The sequence below is a fragment of the Bos grunniens genome, chromosome 3 (genome assembly GCF_055505025.1).
Source record: "Bos grunniens cultivar Pamir isolate PY7600 chromosome 3, Bosgru_T2T1.0, whole genome shotgun sequence".
Lineage (NCBI taxonomy): Eukaryota > Metazoa > Chordata > Mammalia > Artiodactyla > Bovidae > Bos > Bos grunniens.
This window is the reverse complement of record NC_141167.1, coordinates 20,900,884-20,925,954: the sequence shown is the minus strand read 5'-3', so window position 1 is coordinate 20,925,954 and position 25,071 is coordinate 20,900,884. Positions and strand designations below refer to the sequence as shown.

The 25,071-nt window shown below is 40.2% G+C and overlaps 1 protein-coding gene across 4 annotated transcripts in view; it reads right to left on the bottom strand.

Moving 5' to 3' along the window:
* Positions 1-24,869, bottom strand: part of NASP (nuclear autoantigenic sperm protein) — a 28,724-nt gene extending 3,855 nt beyond the window's left edge. For 2 of the 4 annotated variants that reach the window (XM_086385823.1, XM_086385833.1), the window contains exons 1-8: positions 24,270-24,869; positions 10,129-10,179; positions 9,196-9,306; positions 6,944-7,024; positions 5,747-5,856; positions 4,062-5,042; positions 822-901; positions 95-180 (exon numbers count right to left, since the gene is read on the bottom strand). In XM_086385823.1, coding sequence (XP_086241949.1) covers positions 95-180; positions 822-901; positions 4,062-5,042; positions 5,747-5,856; positions 6,944-7,024; positions 9,196-9,306; positions 10,129-10,179; positions 24,270-24,328 — 1,559 coding nt within the window. In that variant the 5' untranslated portion in view covers positions 24,329-24,869. The remainder of the gene's footprint in view (positions 1-94; positions 181-821; positions 902-4,061; positions 5,043-5,746; positions 5,857-6,943; positions 7,025-9,195; positions 9,307-10,128; positions 10,180-24,269) is intronic. The other 2 variants (XM_086385838.1, XM_086385841.1) reach the window with 1 other exon arrangement.
* Between the last annotated feature and the right edge of the window lie 202 nt (positions 24,870-25,071).

Sequence of the window (25,071 nt, the reverse complement as noted above, 5' to 3'; positions counted from 1 at the left end):
TTAGAAACCTTAATAACATCTGACCAAGCCTAACTGCTTTGTTTTCAACCCCCGAACTCCCAGCCTAAGGCTAAAAGCACCAAGAGTTTTTTACCTTTTAAAAATGATCTTTGCTAAATCCAGCATATCCCAGGCAAGTTCTAGGTTCCCAATCTCCTCCTCTTCATTTTCTTGAAGGGACTAAAGTATATCCAAATCATTGGTGTTAGGCAGAAGTACAAGACAGGCATCTTTGATTACAAATCAGAATGTGTAATTTAGTATGGCTGAGGTGAAGGAGCAGAACTGGTATAGGATTCAAAATTCAGAATTTTCTCTCTAAACCTACACAATGGACCCCTACAAAGTCTACCCTGTATCACCTTATGTCAGTTGTTGCTCAGTCACTAAGTCATGTCTGACTCTATACAACCCCATGGACTTCAAGCCAGGTTTCTCTAGCCTACACCATCTCCCAGAGTTTGCTCAAACTCGTGTCCATCGAGTTCGTGATGCTATTCAACCATCTCATCCTCTGTTGCCCCCTTCTCCTCCCATCCTCAACCTTTCCCAGCATTTGGGTCTTTTCCGATGAGTAGGCTCTTCGTATCAGGTGGCCAAAGTACTGGAGCTTCAGCATCAGTGACAGTTAGCAATGATATGTTGGGTCCTGTCCTAATTGACAGGACTGCTAGGATCAAATGGATCTGCCTATTCTCAGCATGAATAAAGGGTCCCCAAACCCTAACCAAGAAATGACTATCTATAATAATTATGCCTACACTAGTAAACCACAGTCCTACAATAAGAAAGGAGATAATACTCGGCAAATAAGAATTCACCTTGTTTTCAAGAGCTGAATCATTTAGTGTTTCTTCAGCCTTGTCATTTTCTTTATCCTCCTCTTCTGAGCCCTCGGTTTCTGCAAGCAAAAATTCTTCAGTATTGAGAATACTAAACATAACAGACAAAGATGACAGGACAAGTCAGAGATTCCAATAAACATGTCAAATGACCTATATTCTGGGGTAGGACAGGCCAGATTCAAGCCAAATCGGGTAACATTTGAACTGGATATAAATAATAAAGTCAGTGGTTAACAGTCTAACTCGAGTCTAATCCAGATTTAGCATAATCTTAAATAATTCAGACCTTCAATGACCAACAGGCTGTGTTTCTCTTCTAAAAGTCAACCTGCACAGTTCAGATCAAAAGAAATTAACTACTGACTTTGATTCACTGGCTAGAAACTCCCATCTACTCAGAGTCAGTTGGAGGCCTCAGCCAGTATTTCTGGGTTCTTTAAGCCAACTGTCAGTTAATACTAATAAGGCCAAGAAAATACCAAAAGTTAAATTACTTCAGTCCATTTGAAGCAAGGATGCTCAAGAAGATGCTTTCCCACAATACAGCCGTGGAAAGAAGCACAGCCCTCACCATTCCTCACCAATGAGCATGCCGCACTCCAGCCAGCTCCAGCATGCACAGAATTTGAGTGAGCAGTACGTTATTTGACTTTCCAGTATCATGTTAAAGTCTGCAGCCATACCAACACCACATTTCATCATACTGACAAATACAAGTTAACTGCCTGCGAGGACAGGCTGCTGATAAACAGCTCTACACACTTGGGTTCAAACAATTCAGAAGAGCCCAAATACTGTCTCCTAACTGAAAATTAGGCATTAGGGCCATGAAGTCAGGTTAAAGAACTTTTATCTGTCTACCAATATTTCTTTAGGATGGAAATAGGCAAAGAAAAGTCGTATAAATTAGGACAAACTAAAGTCCTAAGAACCAGTTAAAGTTACAAGTTAATTGTAATTAACCTCTATAGCAAACACTGTTTTATCAGGTACCTCCCTTTTCTCCTGTTGACCATGTAATTTGGTGCTTCTGAAATACAAGTACTCACCACCACATACCAGTAGCTTTCAGTGCCCAAATTTCAAAGTGGTTTGTATACTTAGCTCCCTAATGTTAGGCTAGATGGGTGGTCTTATTGACTTTGAGGATGAAGCCCATCCTCCACTAGAACACATGACAGGTGAAGCAGATCGGGTGTATTTCTCACAATATTTAAAAAACCAAACACCTTATCTTCCCAATGTGCAGGAAAATTTGGCAAAATGTTGCTGTTCTATATTCTTATTTATCTGGTATCTGTTCAACTCATACCAGCATGCTAGAAAGTGGCATCTATTTTGGCATAAAATGTCTAGATATTTGGAGTTTTACATCAAATTTTTAAATTAAAATTCTTATAATGGTCTGAGAAAAACACTTGTTTCTCTTGAGGAATCTGCATTACCTTCATGGAATGGTGGTGAAGAGCTAAGTTAATGAGAAAGCCACTATTTTTCAACCTGGTAATCTGTGCCCAGGTATTAACAGAAATGCACCAAAGGCCTCAGTTAAGAGATCTGTTTATTTTCTAAGTTTCTTTGAAAATGGAATCTTGTTTGTCATAAGTCATCCTTCAGAGAAAGGGAAACAACGTTTTAGAGATACCACTTCTCTCATCTTAGAGCATCTTCAAAACAAGGTGGCAAGAGAGCTGTGCAAAGCAGCAGAATGACTCTTAAATACCTCTTCACAGGGTTTTAAGAGAAAACCTCTTCCAAGATTTCTGCAGGCTAGTGCTACCACATACATTTCTGACAAGAAGTGGGTTAAAGGAAGGGATTAAAGTTGACTTCCTCAGTGTGAGGTATTCTGGGAAGAACACATTCACATCAGATCTAGGGTCATATTCTGGTCCTATGATTTACTGTTTGATCCCAAACAAGTCACGTAACCTCTAACCCTCCATTTCCTCATCACTATATCTGGAGTGATACTACCTACTACACAGTACTGTATTTTGGAATCAAAAGTAAAGTTTAATGTATGTGAGAAACTCTAAAGATTAAGACATGAGAGGTTTTTTAAAAACTGAGTTCAGTTCTGTGCTTTTTCCATACACTCTCCTCAAGCCCAATGAGCAGCCCAGTGGTGCTACCATTTAGCCAATTCACTTCTGGTTACCATGCTTGTGCTGGCTGGAGTACAAGGACTTGCACACAGGTAGAAGGAAGTTAACCAGAATTAGCTACAGATATTGATAATGGGTCTTTGAACATCTCAAACGTAAGAAAACTCAAAGCAGTCAATTACATAATATGTGTGTGTGTGTATATATATGTAAGTATTAATGATTAATTGGACTATACCTGTGGTTATTAATACCGTTAGATCAATCTTACAGACAGCAGAATCCTCAAATGATAGTACAACTCAAGTCAGACGTGCCAATTATGTAGTTGCTAATTAGAGGCTTATACATCTTGATGAAATGGAATCATAATTAGACCAATGATACAATACAAAGCATTCACACTTCATAACATTCTAAGTAACAAAAAAAGTCAGTTTAGCAGCCAAAGCAAGCATGAAATGAGGAGGGAAAGCTGCAAGAGTACTTCACAGTTTTCAATTATCTTTTGGAGGGGGCTAATTTAACTAATGTGAATAAGCCTCTAAACACTTCCTGAAGACTGAAAGTAAAGATTACCAGAATTCTTTCACTCTGGTGATAAAACATTCAAGGGTAAACTGCCTTCACTTAAATGGCATGCCTGCTTAAGTGCATCAATTCAGTGGATTCTACTGCTTTAATCCTGCTTCCTAAAGCAGAAAAAAAGGAACCATGTGAACAGTAAATTTAAAAATCCAGAGGCATGCAAGTGAACATCCATTCAGCATTCTCTGCCAGCCTAGCACACTATTTCCCTACCTACTCCACCCCACCACCCACCTTTGTTGGCTAGTGAGTGCAACAAGTTACTGATAGCTAGCCAAATCTCAGAAAGGCCTATTTTGCAATTAGTAAAAGCGTTAGTCTATAAGCCAACTAAAGAAGACTTGCTTTTAACTTGCTCAACTTATCACCACCTTCTTAAACCACTCCCATTTTCATTTAGCCCTTTCCTAATCCAAAGGCAGACGGAAAATTCTGAATGGAAGGCTGACTTTTACCCATGATTAGTGAGTCAAATCCAGAATGTACTCCACCCACTGTAGCTCTTGTATGTCCCGGTTACCTTCACCCTCTTTCATCTGTTCTTCTTTGTCTTGTGCTTCTTCATAAGCAGCTATCTTAACTTTGTCTTCAGGGGATTGCTCAGTAGCCCCCTGGGCCACCTCAGTCTCCACCCCATCTCCGGCTGCCTCAGACTCTTCTACAGACAGCTTAGTCTCCTGGCTAGGAACCAACTCTGCCCTGACCTTCTCTAGTGCTGAGCCATCTTTTGTTCCTATCAGTCCTTCTGCATTAGTCTGTGGTTTAGTGGAGGCGTGATCCCCTGCAGCTGACAGTCCATTGACTGCACCATCCTGAGGGAGAACAGTGTCCTGCCCTCCAGGCTTCTCAGAGACTTCTGATCCGGCTTCTGCAGCTGAGGCATCTGCAGCCTGTGTTGTCACCTCCGGTGACTCTTCGGCAGAAGGCAATTCTTGTCCTACCAACTGCTCAAGAAGAGCCTTTCCTGGTTCACTTTCAGAGGCAGCTACCTGCTCCTTTGGCTCATCCCCACCCATATCCACTGGCTTGACTGCTTCTATCTCCACTGGAGTGCCCTGCTTTTCTAGAGTCACAACAGGTTGTTCTTTTGAAGCTTCTTTTGGTTTCTCCTCTATGCTCACAATTACTTCTCCCTGACCCCCTTTTTCTCTGCACTCTTCTTGGACGTCAGTTTCAGAAACTGATTTTCCTTCCTCAGCACCCGGTATTTCCTGATCTGGCTTCTTAGAAGTGACTTCAGCTTCACTCAATCCTTCTGGTGCCGCTGCTCCTTTTCCTTCTTCAGTGGTTTCAGTTAACTGATCTGGAGCTGATTTAACTTTCTCCTGTAGTTCCTCTGCAGGCTCACCGATATCCATATCTTCTCTTCCACCCTTCTCCATTTCAGTTTCCTGTTCTTTATCCATTTCAGGCTTTACCAGAGACTTGTCTTCTGTTTTGTGGGCTTCTTTTTCTCCCATGGCGTCATAAACCTGTTCTCTCAACTCTTCCCTTGCTTCCTCTACATGGTTAAAGAACATGAAGCATAAACATGTCTTCGAATTTAATGATAAAGGCATAAATGGAAACTAAAAATACATTCCCTTTAAACCCTCAAACAGCCTGGCTTATGTTTTAGCAGATGGCCTACAAATTACCTGCCCCTTTGAGAAAAGCAAAGGAAAAATCCCAACTAGCAGAGCAATTTACTGCAAAAGAAACCCAAGCTCCTTAAATTAGGTATTATTTTACTTGAGCATTCTAATTATCAGTTAGCTAAGAGATGCCAAGCTTTACATTCTCCTCTCAACACTATATATATATATATATATAAAATAGATCTGATATGTAAAACTCTAGCAGCAAAACCCAGATTAGAAATTAACATTTAATTTTCTTAGAATCAAAAAATGTAAAAGGGCCCCAAAAGCCCAGCCATTAAAATAACTGAGCTGCAAAGACTTTTAAAAATTTACATCAGAAAAATATTTTAGGTTATTTTAATACTTAGAATATCAATTTAAATAACCAGATTTATTTAGGAAATTAAGTTATCCCCTTAAAAAAGTCTATCATCAGTTTCACTGAGACCTCCCCCGCAGTCTCCACCAGATGCAAGTGTAGCCCCAAGAGAGACTATTCAAAATAAGGACAGCCCTATTTCCATCGCTTGTATATAAGAAATATACGTCGCATCTCTTGAATGTCACATGCAACTCCACATACCATCTATGTTATCATTATTTTCTACCAGAGATTCTTCTTCTGTTTTTTCTCCTTCCTCCTCTTCCACATGCACACCTTCCAGGGCATTTCCCAACACACCATTCTCCATTCTAGCAGAACAAAAGGAGAAAGTACTAAAGGTATGATGGCTAGAACCTAACAGTCTTTTTAAGAAAGAAACTTAGCCCTGTATTATAAAAGCAACAGAAGAGTAAGTAAGTACAGGGAATATAAACTATAAGCACTCATGAAAGAAAAGCAATGGTCAAAATGAATATAAACTATGGTTTTAAGAGCACTGAAGAAAATGAACATACCCTTTATCCAGCCATCTTAAAAAGCACTGATAACCCTTATCAAAAGGGCCATGTTTCCCAAACTTCTCATCTACCTATATGTCTCTAGATGGCCAAAAACATTCTGGCAAGATTTTCATGACAAATCCTTAGACTGCTCTACAAAATTAGAAAGCTTAGCAAAAGTGAGAGATTAAATAGATTACAGATTATTTGCTACTCTGTGTACCCTCAATGTATTTTATTCTGCTTAATAAATTCTGGTGGAATATCATAACAACTTTCCAACTCCTTATCCAGAGATGATTCTTCTGTTTTTTATCTTAAGATATTTTCACATGCCAAGTGTTTCCAAATTGTCCTTCCGTCCATCCTTGTTATGGATATTGTTCTGGGCTAGCTGAGAGTGTTTTTAAAGGTTCCCTCTCTAAACTAGACTTGGTAAGTTATTGACTATTCACTAATGGAAAGATCTCTGCTTCTAATAACTGCAAAAGTCAAAACTTATGGAAAGATCTCTGCTTCTAATAACTGCAAAAGTCAAAACTTAAGTATAACTTTACTCTTTTAAGTGCCTTTCAAAATTCCCATCAAGGGAATTCCCTGGAGGTTCAGTGGTTAAAACTCCACACTTTCCACTGCTAAGGGTGAAGGTTCAATCTCTGGTCAGGGAACTAAGATCCCACACACTGTGCAGCACAAGCAAAAAAAGAAAAAGAGAAGCAAAAACAACCCATCAATTTTTCATCCTCCTTTCTACACCCCCTGAGTAAAACCAGTCTCACTCAGTTCCTGTGAAATCTTAAGGCTAATAAATAATCTTAACAAAGAAACTTAAAAGTTTTTAAATAAATCATTATGATACAAACATCTTACTTTAAACTTAGCTTGAAAGACATACCTTGCCAACTCCAAAAGCGATTTCCCATAAAAAAAGAAGGCTTCTCCACATTCATTAGCTGTCTCTCCATACTTCTTACCTCTAAAAAGAGAATAAACAGCTAGGATCTGAATTAAACTTCTATTTTTTCTAGTTCTTTAGCCATAAAATGACGTTTCTTCTGTAACACATCCTTCTAGGAAACCAATACTCTCCCCTCCTCTTGAACTCAAGGTTCAAGGGACTTTAAGAAACAATGAATAAGTTAATGTTGCCAGTTCTTCATCTATATAGTATATATCATAATTATGCATTTAGATATATAATATACATTATATAATTAGAATATATATTCTAAAAAGACATCTATTTCCTACAATTAAAATATATAATCTAAGATGCAAGCTATTAATAGGTATTTCTCCTGATAAAAGATAGGGGTCAATATAAGCCAGAATATCGTTAGGAGTTAGATGGCCTTTGGCTGGGACTAAAGCATGAATCAAGTCCATGTACAGGCATCATGATAAAGAGTTAATGTTCTTGCCTAGATTCAAATCCTGCCTCTAACTTTAAACTTTAGTAGTTAACTTAATCTCACAATGCCTTAGTTTTCGCATTTATAAAATGGAAATGTTAAGAACCGCTTAGGTCTACTGCAAGAACTAATTAAGTTAATGTATATAAAATCATTCAAAATAATGCTTAGAAATAGATAGCAATATATATACCAAGTTTAGCTATTAATACCTATAAACATGGAAGAAGCAGAGGAAAAATCACAAGTATGATAAATGGGAAGGAGGAAGTACTTTATGTGGAGTAAAGAGACTAGCTTTTATGGGGTAAAGGATCTGCAGAAATCATGCTAAGTAAAGTCAACTAATAGTCTAAGAGTCTAGTAAGAGTAACCAGAGCAACTAAGCATAAAAGCTATAATGATGAAGGTCATGTTTAAGGGAAGTCTGTTATATTAGAAGAATGCATCTCAAATTCTACTCAAATACCCTTAATGACAGGACAGTGAGAAAACTAAACTTTTCAGGAATCTGGAAGGAAAAAGCTAAGAAGTGTGTTTCTATGTGCTCAATATTAAAAACTTAGATTTTAACATTTTACAATGTAAGATTTTTATATAAAAACACCTAATTACTTAGCATCAGATGAAACCTGGGTCCTACCCTTAGCACAACACTGAATACCAGAACCTCAGCTCTTCAGGCCCAGATGACGACAGAGAGGCCAGAGGCCAGTAAATCAACAACAATCAACAGGCATCCAGGAATAAGATTCTGTTCTAGAGGGAGTAAGGGTTAGGGAAAAAATACACTAATATAACCCTGACTGACTGAATAAAAGGAATGAAGAAGCCAAAGACTTAATCAGTGAGCCTCAAACCTGAAACCCAGCTTTATTATAAGCATCTCTTTCATTAAGCAAGATTTCTTCAATTCCACTAAATATAATGTTATCAACTAATGAGCATGCATGACTGACTTCAACTGCTATTGGTAATGGTATTTTTGAGAAAACAAGTCACAGGCTGAAAGGCTACCACTTAAAAGACACTTTCTCTCAGTGTATAAAGTACATTAAAGTCTTTGGCTAAACTAAATCACTCCTGAAGCACTAAGACTAACCCATTCCCCCAAGATACAGATATACATGGCCACCTGGTGGTCAACTATCAATATTCAAGAAATTGTACAGATAACAAAGGTGCTAAGAATCTATGAAAAATGCTGTGCTAATAACAGCATTAGCGAGAGGGTGACTAACCATGCCTTGCTTGGGATTACGGACTTCCCCTGGATATAGAACTTCAAGCATTAGAGTAAACACAGCCCTACTATACAGGTGTATTCAGTACCCTGGGATATATACTTAAGGGAAAAGAATAAAAAAAAAAGTATATATGCATATAACTGAGTCACTCTGATATACAGCAGAAATTAATATAACATTGTAAATCAACTCCACTTCAAATAAAAAGTTAAAAAAAAAAAAAACAAAACAAAAAAAAACACTTCCACTGTTAAAATTGGAACAAGTCCCAGAACTGGGACAAATTAGTTAGTGATCAACAGAAAACAAATTTCATTAACTCAGGAAAATCAAAGGCTAAAACTGCTCAGTTATACGTGAGTTTTATAGTTATAGGAATAAACTCATACATGAAAAATAAATATTTTTAAACTCTTGCTTTTCATTCTTTTTCCCATTAAACAACTTTTTATGACTCAAGTTTATTAGGAATGTAATACAGTACTTACAAAAGACTAGCTGCTTCCTGGAAGGCATTGACAGCTGCAGGAATATCACCCATTACCAGATGTTTCTGTCCCAATCCCAAGAGTTTCTTAGCTTCACTATCCACATCCAGACTGCAAGAAAAAAGATTTCTTTTCAGGTGTCATATACTTTTAAAATCAACATTTTTTGAATACCTGCTACATTTAAAACTGTAGTATTTTATTTCCTTAGACCTCTCAACTGCTCTGGCAAGGCTGAGCTAACCCACGATCTATCACTACAAAAGCTCACTACAAAGTCTGTGTAATCAGTTTGTCTGTTGGTCATCCTTTCAAATCCAGAATTCCATGAAAATTTTAATTATTTTTAATTTATTTATTTTTCATTGAAGGATAATTGCTTTACAGAATCTTGCTGTTTTTCTGTCAAACCTCATCATGAATCAGGTATACATATATCCCCTCCCTTTTGAACCTCCCTCCCATCTCCCTTCCCATCCCACCCCTCTAGGTTGATACAGAGCCTGTTTGAGTTTCCTTAGCCATACAGCAAATTCCCGTTGGCTATCTATTTTACACATGGTAATGTAAGTTTCCATGTTACTCTTTCCATACATCTCACCCTCTCCTCCCCTGTCCCCATGTCCACAAAGAAAAATCTGATTCTTAATTCAAATGGCCACACAAGTGCTTTTGCTAAAGACAATCATCTTACTTTAGTAGGCAGAAGTGCATTCATACTTCACATTTTGTCACAGATTATAAAATCATTTAGTGAAGGACTGAAAATAAATTTATTAGGACTCCATACTTTTAATTTACAAATACTTTAACACTTATTCACTCTCACTCGTTACCTATTAAAGATGATAAAACAAACTGCCCTCAAGTTACACAGCTCTTATGTCTATGTTCTAGATATAAATCAAATCACGCCACTGTAAATAATCATACCTCTCCACTTTATCTGCAGAAGTAGAAGGAGCAGGGGCATCTTCTTCAATTCTGTAAAGAAAAATTAAGGGGGGAAAAAGTAAAAATGAAAGGCTATTTTAAGACTAGAAATTTAAAAACATAAAGTCATAAAAAAAGCTATTTATTAAATGTCCAATATATTCAGATCTTACATAACATTTATTTACATTATCAAATTTAACACTTATTCATTCAAGTAACTGTTGAATGCTTATTTGCTACCTGATACTATTGATATAATGAACAAGACAGTTACATCCTAGATTTGAGTTTACTGCTCACTAAAAATAAGTTTGTTTTTTAAAAAAAGGAAAAAGCAAAGTTTCCCAGAACATTCATTTTCGGGGGGAAAAGTACTAATAAATATCTTTAAAATATTTCATAGTTGTGTTTACTGAAAAAGTCTAGAAATGACCAACTCAGCAGCCCCTAGAACCTAGACTGTGCTCCTGAAAATCCATTTCCCACTAAAAGGAACCAAGAATCCTCTGAGAAATAACTGATCTAAAACAGTGTTGGAGAAGTACATAGGTGAATCTGGGGCAATATCATGACAGAAGGCAACAAAACTCTATCTAGCATTATTTAGGATCATATCTACTAATGGTCATGCTAAAAGGAAAGGTGGGGAAAAAAAAAATAATAAAAATAAAAGGAAAGGTGGGGAATCCAGGGTAAAGCAAGAAGAGTTCTTTGTACTTTTTCAACTTCTCTATAAATTTGATGTCTCATATTTACAATAATATTACAAAAGCACACTTAGGAGCCAACCTCAATAAAATCTCACTGGCCAAAAGAAGGGACAATGTGAACATCAACAAAGATAATAGGGACTTCCCCAGTGGCCCAGTGGGTAAGACTCCAAGCTCCCAAAAAGGGGCCTGGGTTCGATCCCTGGTCAGGGGAACTAGATCCCGAATGTCCCAACTAAGAGTTCACAAGCCACAACTGAAAGATCCCTCACACCGCAATGATGATCTAAGAGCCCACGTGGTGCAACTAAGACCCAAAGCAGCCAAATAAATAAATATAAAACATACACGCAGATAACAACTGAATAACCAAAAAGGACCTACTGTGTAGTACAGGGAAATATGCTCAGTATTTTATAATAACCTAAGTGGGAAAAAAACTCGAAAAAGAATAGATACATGTATATGTATAACTGAATCACTTTGCTGTACACCTGAAACTAACACACTGTTAATCAACTATACTGCAATATAAAATTTTAAACATTTTAAAAAAGATTACAGCTGCAATTGACTGGAAAACTCCAAATATGTTTAAATCCTTGAGTTCTCAATAATATAAACAAAAAAAAAACCTCATTAGTCATCTTTGGAAAATGATTGAAAATTGATAAATAAAGGGAACGAAGAATTTACCCTTTTTTTACCATACAGTTAAACCTTAGGTAGGTTTCAAGAAAAGAGTTGACTTAAGTTATTACTTAGGAATGCTATACACTGACACCATTCACTTGGTATGAACTTAAATCCTTGCCTTTGTTACCTAGTCTATCATCAGTTTTCACCTATATCCCAAAGGAAATATTCAGTTAAGGATATATATCATCTTTAACTGTGCCTCCAAAGCACACCAGTTTAAACCAAGGACCGTTACATCTCAAATGAGAGCAGAGAATGCTGTTAGCTGTGATGAAATGGAGAAAAAGAACAGTGGGAACACAGAAAACTTTACTACTAAACACCTCAGAAGCCATACATGAGAACTGAAGTACATGCAGCAAGAAAGCTAGGAGCATGGGAGAACACAGGAAGTTGTGTTTTTAACTCCTCCAAAGGTTAAAATATACACACAAACAGAACTGAGTCAATTAATTTTTCATACTTGGACTTTCTTATTTAGCATACCAAATTTATATACACAATATGGACAAAACAAATGAACAACTAAAAAATAGCTTACTCAATAAATATATTAACTCAAAAATCAAATTCAATAGACATTTTATTAGTATCTACTGTATGCTAGATGTGACTTCCCTGGTGGCTAAGACGGTAAAGCATCTGCCTGCAATGCGGGAGACCCGGGTTCGATTCCTGGGTTGGGAAGATCCCCTGGAGAAGGAAATGGCAATCCACTCCAGCACTCTTGCCTGGAAAATCCCATGGACGGAGGATCCTGATAGGCTACAGTCCATGGGGTTGCAAAGAGTCGGACACGACTGAGCAACTTCACTTTCACTTTCACTGTATGCTAAGCATCAGAATCAACCTCCAGCAAAAGTTAAAGCAGAGGACACAGGTAAATTCCCTGGCTGTCCAGCGGTTAGGATTCGCCCCATCACTGCCAATGGCCCAAGTGAGAGAACTAAAATCCCACAAGCCACAGGCGCCAACGCCAACCTGCGTCCCCCCCACCGAAAAAAAAGCAGAGAGGACAATTTGGAAAAAGCAGAAGAGATTAAATGACAAGCAGGGGCTAACTATATTGGAATCTGAGTCTTAGAAAATGCTTTAGAGATGAAAAGTTGTCAATTACTTTCAGCAGGATCCAGTATCTTTCTTAGAAACTCCTAAACATTATATTGGTTAACGAGTTTGATGAAAAGTCCTGGAGAGGGGAGGTGGGCAGGGAAATGGGGTTGAAAATAAGCAGACTTCATACTGACAGGAAAAAAGCACAATTTAAAAGCTAATGTGTTCAGCTGCACAGTAAGCAGCAAATGATCTGACCAGAACCCTGGAATGGCCCAGGATCCTTATCTACAAATACTTCCTGTCATAGCTTGCTGTTGTTCAGTTGTCGTGTCAGACTCTTCTGTGACCTCATGGACTGTAGCCTGCCAGGTGCCTCTGTCCATGGAATTTCCCAGGCAAGAATACTGGAGTGGGTTGCCATTTCCTTCTCCAGGGGATCTTCAAGATCCAGGAATTGAATCTGCATTGACAGGGGAATTCTTTACCATGAGCCACCAGGGGAAGCCCCTGTCATAGCTAGTTACCTTCAAATAGCTTCCTTCACTAATGGATTATTCTAATTCTAGCACAGAGTTTCTCAAATTACCTGTGACTAAAGGACCGGACTTTCAATTTCAATATGCAGGAGATGGGTTTTTTAATATAAAACAGAAATGTCAGAGTAATGTCAAATTTCTTTATTTCCAAATGTTTACTCTCAGTTTTTATGCTTACATCTTTGGCAGGGGGGAGGCAGGGACCGGGCTGCACAGCATAGCTTGCAGGACTTTAGTTCCTAGAGCAGGGACCATGGCAGTGAAAGTGTGGAGTCCTAACCACTAACCGCCAGGGAATTTCCTGAACTTTACCTTTGTAACTGTCCTTCACCCTACTTTCCATGTCCCCACTTCCTAGGAACAAGACTAGAAACAGATCATTTAGTTTTGATGCCAACCTAAGTCTTTAAATTTTTATCAAGCTGAGGCACTGAATGCATAATATCATCAAATTTACTTCTTATATATCCTGTGGTACAAAAGTTTGAAGTGGATAAAATTAGAAAAAAATGGGTATCAGTTCAGTTGCTCAGTCATGTCCGACTCTCTGCCACCCCATGAACCGCAGCACACCAGGTCTCCCTGTCCATCACCAACTCCCAGAGTTTACCCAAACCCACGTCCATTGAGTCAGTGATGCCATCCAACCATCTCATCCTGTCGTCCCCTTCTCCTCCTGCCCTCAATCCCTCCCAGCATCAGGGTCTTTTCCAATGAGTCAGCACTTCACATCAGGTGGCCAAAATATTGGAATTTCACCTTCAACATCAGTCCTTCCAATGAACACCCAGGACTGATCTTCTTTAGGATGGACTGGTTGGATCTCCTTGCAGTCCAAGGGACTCTCAAGAGTCTTCTCTAACACCACACTTCAAAACCTTCAATTCTTTGGCGCTCAGCTTTCTTCATAATCCAACTCTCACATCCATACATGATCACTGGAAAAACCATAGCCTTGACTAGACGGACCTTTGTTGGCAAAGTGATGTCTCTGCTTTTTAATATGCTATCTAGGTTGGTCATAACTTTCCTTCCTGTCTTTTAATTTCATGGCTACAATCACCATCTGCAGTGATTCTGGAGCCCAGAAAAATAAAGTCAGCCACTGTTTCCCCATCTATTTCCCATGAAGTGATGGGACCGGATGCCATGATTTTAGTTTTCTGAATGTTGAGCTTTAAGCCAACTTTTTCACTCTCCTCTTTCACTTTAATCAAGAGGCTCTTTAGTTCTTCTTCACTTTCTGCCATAAGGGTGGTGTCTTCTGCCTATCTGAGGTTACTGACATTTCTCCCGGCAATCTTGATTCCAGCTTGCGCTTCCTCCAGCCCAGTGGTTCTCCTGATGTACTCTAAATATAAGTTAAACAAGCAGGGTGACAATATACAGCCTTGATGTACTCCTTTTCCTATTTGGAACCAGTCTGTTGTTCCATGTCCAGTTCTAACTGTTGCTTCCTGACCTGCATACAGGTTTCTCAAGAGGCAGGTCAGCAATGATAAACTTACTTCTATTCTTACTTAGTAGCCTAGACAAAAAGGGCATGAACCAATCAAGGCCATATTAGTACAGTCAGAAGAAAAGGCATAATTAAAGCAGAGATTCTTCAAACTTCAGTCTACATGAATTAAACAGATTGTTGAGTCCCAACCCTAGAGTTCTGGTTCAGTGGATCTACTATGAGGTCCAGGAATTTGCATTTCTAACAACCTTCTAGGTGATGCTACTGCTGGTTTGGGGACCACAATGTAACAAACACCAGGTTAGGAAAAAAAATTACACACTAATGTTCATGTCTTATCTGAGCCACAGACATGTTTATCCACAATTATTTTTTCAATGTTAATTATGGTAGCCACAACATTTAAAACTATGAAGATAGCACACAAAAAATCTGGATTTCTGCTTCTCTTAAAAAATTGTTATGTAAACTGTAAAACCAAAAATTACTAAAGAAAACCATGGGAGAATTACTATGTAATTCATCTGGAGAAGGCCTTTTTAAATTCAGAAATTATAGAAGATTGATAAATTCTACTCCATCTAATTCATTTCACAAAAGGTTATCTTACCAAATATATAGAGTATTATAATCAAAAGGAAAAAAAGTCCAGCAGGAAAAGATTAAAGGATATAAACATATCCACAGAAAATGAAACACAAAGAGCTCAAACATCTGAATACGTGCTCACACTCTTCAGAGAAACACAAAACTACAATGAGAAAACATTTTTTTACCCATCAAATATTCAAAGACAAGAACGTAAGAAAAACAACTGTTTCCATATATTGCTAAAAGTGAAGTCGCTCAGACGTTTCCCACTTTTTGCAACCCCACGGACCATAGCCTATCAGGCTCCTCCATCCATGGGATTTTCCAGGCAAGAGTACTAGAGTGGGTTGCCTTCTCCAGGGGGCAAACCCTTCCTGACCCAGGGATCAAACCCGGGTATCCAGCATTGCAGGCAGACACTTTACTGTCTGAGCCACCAGGGAATCAAAAGGAGAGACGTGAGGGTATCCACAAGGGTCATGCTCCAGGTCAGGCTTCAACTCACAACCTCAGCAAGGCTCTGCATGTAGTGCTGTATAAGTACTGCACGCTAACAAACTGCTAACAGAAGTTTAAATATATATATTGCTAATAGAAGTTTAAATTTACAAAACTTCTATGCAGGTCTATTTGGCAGTATCTATCAAAAATAACAAGTGAACACTCTTTGATCCAGCAGTTCCACCTGTAGAATTTATCCTATAGATGAGTCCATGGTTTACAAGGTTATTCACTAAAGCATTATTTGTAATAATTAAATTCTGGATAGAATTCAAGTATCCACCAATAGGAAACCTATTATGAGACAGCCACAGAATAGAATAAAATGCAGCCATTTAAAAAAAAAAAGGAAAACTATGCCCTCATGAGGAAATTACATCCTGAGGAGGAATCATCTCCAAGATACATTGCTAATAAAGTGGTCAGAAATGTATCAAGTGTGCTAGCATTTGTACAATAATGTAGAATAACTACATACAATCTGCTCTTATATGATTAGATATCATTGCTGTTATTGTTGTTTAGTCGCTAAGTCGTGTCCAACTCTTTGCAACCCCATGAACTGTAGCCTGCCAGGCTTCTCCGTCCATGTATTTCCCAGGCAAGAACACTGGCGTGGGTTGCCATTTCCATTTCCAGGGGATCTTCCCCACCCAGGGATTGAACCTGCATCTCCTATATCGGCAGGCGGATTCTTTATCACTGGGCCACCAGGGAAGCCCAAAAGATATCACTGAGGGATACATAATAAATTATGAACACTGGTGGACTGTAAGGAGAAAACGCTAGTAAGGGTTAATTAACATTTCACTGTATACTCCCTCTTCTGGATTTTGAACCAGGAATGTATGCCCTATTCAAAGAAATAACATTTTAAATATCAAAAATATCTGCCACTGTGGCATACATTCTCCCCAGTCAACTGAAGTTGAACAGTGACCTAACACTGTAAGGGAGAATTCACCTGAATCCCCACCACCACATCACTTTTTCCTATCTGGCCCTCTAAGCTTTACGTTTCTAAGCCCTTCTAAAAAACACCAAATTGCTAAATATTGGTGACTGTTTAGAAACTGGGAAACGTGGGAAGGTGAATCTGGAATTTTTATTTCTGGGATTGGGAAACTGAGCACTATCCGAGCAAAATAAGGTACAAGAATAGGATTCATTAGTGAGAACTGTGGGTACCTATTAAGAGTTGGTTGGTTTGGTTTTTTAAAAAAATATGTATGTATTTATTTGGCTGCACTGAGTCTTAGTTACAGCATGAGGGATCTTTAGTTGCAGCAGGCAAACTCTTAACTGCAGCATGTGGAATCTAGTTCTCTGACCAGAGATAGAACCCAGGCCTCCTGCATTGGGAGAGTGGAGTCTTACCCACTGGACCACCAGGGAAGTCCCTCAGAGTTGGTTTTGAGGTGCTTATAAAACACCTAAGTGAGTAACATTCAATAGGCCAATTCAGAGCAAACATCTGTCATCGAGCCGTACCTATTACATTATCATTTAATCCTCTCACAAAAAACACAAAATGCCTTGTGGTATGTGTCAATACCCTATTTTCCAGAGTAACTTACCCAATTACACAAATGATTTTCTAATCTATGCGTAACACCAATCATAACTCATGCTATATTCTGCCTACTGACTTTCTGTATTCTCCATCCGGATTAAGATCTGAGAAACCATGACTATCTTATCCTAAACTGTATTCTAAAACCAAGCACAAAGCCTGGCATCTAATCAATATTTATTACAGTAAGTGACCAATTCTGAATCACTAAGGGTAGGATTAAGGACAAGTGACTTTGCCACTTATCATGTGAAGTACCTAACTTTTCTCAACTATTAACACTACCCATCTCACAAGATTTGTTTTGAAAATTAAATGAGAATATTCACGAAGTGCTTAGTTCACGAAGTGCTTAGTTCAATGCTTGGCACATAAAGAATCAAAAGATGCTAGCACTCATTAACAATGAAAGAACTAAAAGATAGGAAGAATCAGAGGCAGCATCAAAGGAAAATAAAATTAAAGAGGGAGTATCTGGTATCAGGAAGCAACAGTTAGAACTAGACATGGAACAACAGACTGGTTACAAATAGGAAAGGGAGTACGTCAAGGCTGTATATTGTCACCCTGCTTATTTAACTTCTATGCAGAGTACATCATGAGAAACGCTGGACTGGAAGAAACACAAGCTGGAATCAAGATTGCCAGGAGAAATATCAATAACCTCAGAATATGCAGATGACACCACCCTTATGGCAGAAAGTGAAGAGGAACTAAAAAGCCTCTTGATGAAAGTGAAAGTGGACAGTGAAAAAGTTGGCTTAAAGCTCAACATTCAGAAAACAAAGATCATGGCATCCAGTCCCACCACTTCATGGGAAATAGATGGGGAAACAGTGGAAACAGTCTCAGACTTTTATTTTTTGGGGCTCCAAAATCACTGCAGATGGTGACTGCAGCCATGAAATTAAAAGACACTTACTCCTTGGAAGGAAAGTTATGTCCAACCTAGATAGCATATTCAAAAGCAGAGACATTACTTTGCCAACAAAGGTCCGTCTAGTCAAGGCTATGGTTTTTCCAGTGGTCATGTATAGATGTGAGAGTTGGATTGTGAAGAAAACTGAGAAAATTGATGCTTTTGAACTGTGGTGTTGGAGAAGACTCTTGAGAGTCCCTTGGACTGCAAGGAGATCCAACCAGTCCATTCTGAAGGAGATCAGCCCTGGGATTTCTTTGGAAGGAATGATGCTAAAGCTGAAACTCCAGTACTTTGGCCACCTCAAGGGAAGAGTTGACTCATTGGAAAAGACTCTGATGCTGGGAGGGATTGGGGGCAGGAGGAGAAGGGGACAACAGAGGATGAGATGGCTGGATGGCATCACCGACTCGATGGACGTCAGTCTGAGTGAACTCCGGGAGTTGGTGATGGACAGGGAGGCCTGGTGTGCTGCGGTTCATGGGGTCGCAAAGAGTCGGACACATCTGAGGGACTGAACTGAATTGAACTGAATCTGGTATCAGAGGCAGCAAAAAGGTACCAAAAAGAACTAATTAGGAAGCTAAGAATGATAAGGACTACTTCAGCATTTGGACAATGATTATCTTTAGCAATGCTGTTTAAATGACATGAAGGAAAGCAGCTCAGTTGAGACAGGATGGACAAATGTGTATATTCTCAGAACACAGTTGTCCAGTTAGATTGTGATCTGATGACTAGAAACTAGTATCTTATTCATCTTTGTATCTCTGAAACCCAACATATTAAAATATATATTGAATATATCTGTTAAATGCATAAGCAAATAGAAGGGGAAAAAATGGGAGACTAGAAATGCAGACTCTTACCTAAAGAAGCCTGGCTATGCAAGGGAAGAAGCAAAGAAAGCAACTGAACAGATATATCACAGAGAAAATGTTTTTACAAGCATCCACCTTGGGACGTTTGAATGCAGAGGAGATGGTGCTCTATCGAAGGAATACAAGCACCAAAAGACCAAACAGGCAGCTGCTAGACGTGGTGGGAAAAAATCTCCAACTGTCTGATCGTCAAGATTTTTTTCCTTAATGTAAACTCTGTGAAGAAGGGCTTTCTTCTAGAGAACTTTTAAGTTCCACAAGAGGTGGTTTCAACCCTCTGTCTATTCTGTGTCTGCTCCAGAAAAGCAGCTGAATGCACATGTAAGAAAACAACAGCACTGACTGCACTCTTTAAATTCTTGGCCCCAAATCTGAAACAAGGACAAAACTGGCAATCCTACTACATTCCCTAAAATATGTCTTCCAAGTCTCCAAAGTAACTATTTCTCTCCTCAAATCTCCTACACCTTATTCCATTCTCCCTTACTTCTAAGCAGGTCTTGCTTCACACCTCATTGAGCAAATAGACACCACTAGATAGGAAGTCTCCCTCAACCACCAAAACCATCAACCTACCCATATCTGTATCCACACTCTCTCCTATTCATGAATGGAAACTTCAGATAGCTGGCTCCTGGTCATTCATCTCCTTGTGGCCATTCCAGATTGCCCAATCTAAAATAACCACCCAGTTAACCTCACATCTCTTTAAACTAGGGGAAGGTAAAGTTATTATTTGCATAGCACTTTATCACTGATATTCTCTAATCTACATATTTATGGTCTCTATCCCAGGAGTCTCCATTTAAGAGCAGAGATCTTTTCTGTCTCATTATATAAAACAAATGCTCAATAAATACAGGGAATCCTTGGTGGCTCTGATGGTAAAGAATTTGCCTGCAGTGCAGGAGACCTAGGTTCGATCTCTGAGTCAGGAAGATCCCCTGGAGAAGGGAATGGTTACCCACTCCAGTATTCTTGCCTGGAGAATTCTACAGACAGGAGCCTAGCAGGCTGCAGTCCATGGGGTCACAAAGAATCCGACATGACTGAGGGACTAAGGCTTTCACTATGCCTATATAAGTAGGAGAAAAAAAACTGCTTCACAAAATTTTCCTAAAAGGAAATTTCCTGAAAGAATCTTCCCCATTACTGCCACTATTTTACAAATGGGAAAACTGAGATCCACCATGGTAGCCAGAAATAGAATCCAGTTTTCTTGACTCCCAGTCATCATAGACATCATCTAGTTTTTTTTTTTTTTTTTGGCTGCACCACTTGGCATACAAGATCTTAGTTCCCTGACGAGGGATCAAATCTGTGTCCCCTGCAGTATTAACCACTGGACCACCAGGGAAGTCCCTCCGTAAAAAGTTTTAAGATACCCTTACAAATAAATACATGTTCAGCACCCACCTACAACATAACAGATAAAGTGTAATATTCAAAAGCAGAGCCCCTACACAGCAAAAAGAATCACTAAATAATATGTAATGTGGATGATTCACATAAAGTTGAGTGTAAGAGGTCATATAACAACATACTGTGGATATAACATTCAAAAACAGACAAAACTCATCTGTAATGTCAGAAGAACTACCCTTGTTGGGAGTAGGGCTTGAGGGATCCTAGTTCCCCAAGCAGGGACTGGACCCAGGCCACTGCAGTGAAACCACTGAATCCTAACCACTGGACCACCAGGGAATTTCCATGGGGCTTTTAATATTTATTTTTATTTTTTTGTGAACTCTTAGTTGAGGCATGTAGAGATCTAGTTCCCTGAACAAGGATCGAATCCACACCCCTTGCACTGGAAGCACAGAGTCTTAGCCACTGGACGACCAGGGAAGTCCCATGGAACCTTCAACTTATGCTTTCTCCTAGATTTACAGTTTCAGGCCTTATATCTAGGACTTTTATCCATTTTCAGCTCATTTTTGTATATAAGGGTCTAACTTCATTCTTCTGCATGTGTACATCCCATTTTCCCAACACCATTTGTTGAAAAGAATGTCGTGTCCTGAGTGATCTTGGCACCCTTAACAAAAATCATTTGACCATATGCAAGGATTTATTTCTGGACTATTACATTCCATTGCTCCATCATACCAGTACCACCCTGTTTTGATAATTATAGCTTTGCAATGTTTTGAAATCAGGAAGTGAAATCTACACTTCATTCTTTTTCAGAACTGTTTTAGGAGGGAATCCCTGGTGGCTCGGAGGTTAAAGCGTCTGCCTGCAATGCAGGAGACCCAGGTTCGATCCCTGAGCTGGGACGATACCCTGGAGAAGGAAATGGCAACCCACTCCAGTATTCTTGCCTGGAGAATCCCATGGACGGAAGAGCCTGGTAGGCTACAGTCCATGGGGTCGCAAAGAGTCGGACATGACTGAGCTACTTCACTTTCACTTTCCTTGGTGGCCCAATGGATCCACATTCGCACTGCTAAGGGCCCAGGCCGAGGCAAAGCTAAAAACAACAACAAAAAATGTTTTGGCTATTTGGGATCCCTTGAGGTTTCTTATGAGTTTTACGATGCATTTTCCTACTTCTACAAAAAGTGCCACTGGTGTTCTGTTGAATCTATAGATCTCTTTGGGTAGTATGAACATCTTCACAGTATCAAGCATTCCAGTGCATGAACACAGGACATTTTTTTGTGTATGGAATCTTAAGGGTGAACCTCAGGGCTCTTTTTTAAACAATTTTTTTTTTTTTTTTCCGGACGGGCCGCACAGCTTGCCCTCTGCAGTGTAAGCACTGAGTCCACCAATGGACCACCAGGGAATTCTCTGAACCCCAGCTTTTAAAGTGGTACGTGAAGAATTCTTTTGCACACACACAGATTATCAAAGTTAATGGATGTGATGATGAGTAAACTTGTCCTAAGAGTACAAGTCATATTCATCTTGTTCAGAAATAATTTCTATATTTCATTTATTTCTCTGATCTGTTCTTGTCCTTCACCTCAAAACCACCCTGAGATTATCAAATATCAGATTTCATTTAAAACAATCTTCTAAGGAGGCTTCCCTGGTGATCCAGTGGTTAAGACTGAGAGCTTTCAATACAAGGGGCTCAGGTTCAAGGTCCTGGTCAGGAAACTAAGATCCCACATGCCATGCCACAAAAAATTAATGAGTAAATAAAACAATCTTGTAAGAACAGTATTTTTTTTTTGCAGGTCCAAGAAGACTCTTTTCTCATTTACACATTTGAGCTAATATACTGGCCTAACACCTCCAGTTCACCAAAAATTAGGTACATGGGTACACTGGCTAAATCTTTCACAAAAGTATATTCTAATTACTGTGACATTAATTCATCTCATGGTAAAGCCTACTTACTGAGCTTATGGAAAAAAACCCAAACAAACTTTCTGGCCAACCCAATACAAGAAGTTATTGATCTCACTTTAAACAGCTGAATACTAAGCACCAAAATAAGCCTCACACCAACACAGATGAACCTTACACTTATGGAAACAGAACCAGAACTTTAAGGATTGAGCTAAACCACTCATTTTTACTTTGGCATCTCTCATCTAAAGGTACAATTATGTAGCTCAGAAATTATAAGACAGCTAAACTAAAATTCAGTGCACCACATAAGACTTCCTAAGTTTTCTCATTCCTCCTTACCACTACATTACAAACTGTTATATACTGTAACATAAAAACATTAAAAATTAGAACTATTTAGAAAGCTAGTGAGGACAAGGACTGATTTAACATTTAGACATTGATAAATTTTTACCAATGTTGTTTAAATGGCATGAGGGAACAGAAGCCAAATTGAAGCTTTTTAGAGATGACAACTGTGGCCCCTCATTCACCACTTAAGCAATGAAAGTGGTATCAAAGTCAACTCTGAATTAAGGTTTATTTCTCATTCCATTTTTTCCTCTCTACTGGTTTGAAAGTTATACGTGTTTTTTATTCTTTCAATGGTTATACTGGAATTATAATGTGCATTCTTTTTTTTTTTTATAATGTGCATTCTTAACAGAGTCTAAACTCACGTTAATTTTCTTCACCCTCCCCCTTGAACGCCTTACCCCTAAATTGTTTCAAGAATTTAATTGAGGAATGCTGCCTTTATTGCTCTCTCCAACTAGCTAATTAAATTTTCATGCAATTTCCTCTCAAGTAAGCTTTGGGGATGAAGGAAGGATGAGAAATGAGGGAATAAAAACGTGAAATACTAGGGCTCTGCCACTTAATAATTTAAATTATGTTTCTTCGAATAAACGTCCCGTTTCCCTTCACTGTTCAAAAAATACCTGAGTGGCACTGTGCCGTTTTTACAGCAATCATGTCTTCCATTCTACTGCACTTCACGCACAATACTGCCCATTCTCCTAGCAACCAAACGCTGCTAGAAGTGAGACCTCAACGCAGCGCCAAAGATGCTTCACGACCCGATCAAGTCCTCTACAAGCAATCGAGTCCCCTGCCAACAATGCCAAAATCTAAAAGAACCACGATGCTCTCCACCACAAAAAGAAATGGGCCTAGCTGAAGGTAGGTGGGTACCAGGTGAGCAAGGAGACCGCGGGGAACAAGCTTCCCGGTGTCCCACCGCGGAAGTCTGAGGCGGACCGCGAGCCTCACAGCCCCAGACAATGGAGTTTTCCCGCCTCCTCGGGGCCCCGCCCCCTGCTCCAGAGCCCGCGGAGGGAAGCGAACGCACTAGCGCACACCCCGCCCCCTAGAGGTCCCGCCCACCCCGAGCCGCCAGTCCGGCCTCCTTCCTCGTGCAGGTTTTTTTTTTTTGGCGCCAAATCTCTGTTGGTTATTTTCCCGAGGTGTTTGAGAATACTACCGGAGGCGCACACCAGTTGTGTGGGCATAGCAGGGGCATGAAGGCACACCGGCGCGCCTGGGCCCCGCCTCCCCACCGATAGCCCCGGGCCAGGGGAGGAAAGAGAGGGGCAGGCAATGGAGACAGCCGCCGCTGCCCCCGGCAAGATGGCGGCCGCGAAAAGCGGGGCAGGGGGCGCCAGCCGACCGGCGTTACTGATATTGAGGGAGACTCTCTACAAGAGGTGAACTTCTCCAGTGTCCGGGCCTTCCAGAATAGCGACCGTTGTTCATTGGAAGGCACGTCCTCCAGCCCTCCGGTCTGCCCCTCCCAGGGAGCCTCCGTCCACCACCCCCTCCCTGCGGACTGGCCAGTGCCTCAAGCTCTCCACGGTCCGGCTTACTTGTCGGCAGAAACCAGCTCCGCGGTGATGGCGGCAGTGGCTGTGGACTCTGCGGCCATCGCTCCCCTGAGGTGTTGGGCCAGCGGACGGGACACAGCCTGTGAGAAAAACAGACGGAATTCGGGACGCCAGAGACTTATTCAGGGACAGAAAATGGCAGATTGGAGACCCCGCGCGGCTGGGTCCTCTTATATAGCAGGGCCCTTCGCCCCGCCTATCCACTTCCGGATCCTCCCCCTCGAGTTTAAAGGGCCAGGACCCAGCCCCAAACCAACCCAAGGATATCCCCCGCCCGCACCGCCTGGTTCTACCGGGTACCTTTCCTCCCTAGTCTGCCTTCCTCGAAGAAAGCAACTTTTTGCTACTCTAGCAAGTCGCGTAAGAATTTTGGCACTACAGCTTCTGACTGGACGTTGGTCAGCGGCTTCCAGAAAAGTAGCTAGTGCTGCTCTACGTTTGGAGCGAGTAACCTGGAGTCTCTTTCTAGGCCCGATACTTAGGAGGGTAACTGAGACTTTCTATCTGTCCTCTGAGTCGTAACGGATGGACACGCAGGAACCGAGCACGGGTATACCTGCAACGGCTAGAACTGTTATCGGTGAGAGACGCGTGGCTCTGAACCTCCGCAACAACTGACGCAAAACAGTGCTGTCCTAGGATTGGTCACCGCTTGAAACTACCGCGCTTGATTCCACGGCTTCTTGCTGCGGCGGGACGCGGGTGGCTCCTCCCTCCGGACCCGCCCCCCCTTCGACTGGCCCAATCCGCTGACGCCATCCTCTTAGACCCGCCCCCAGACTCC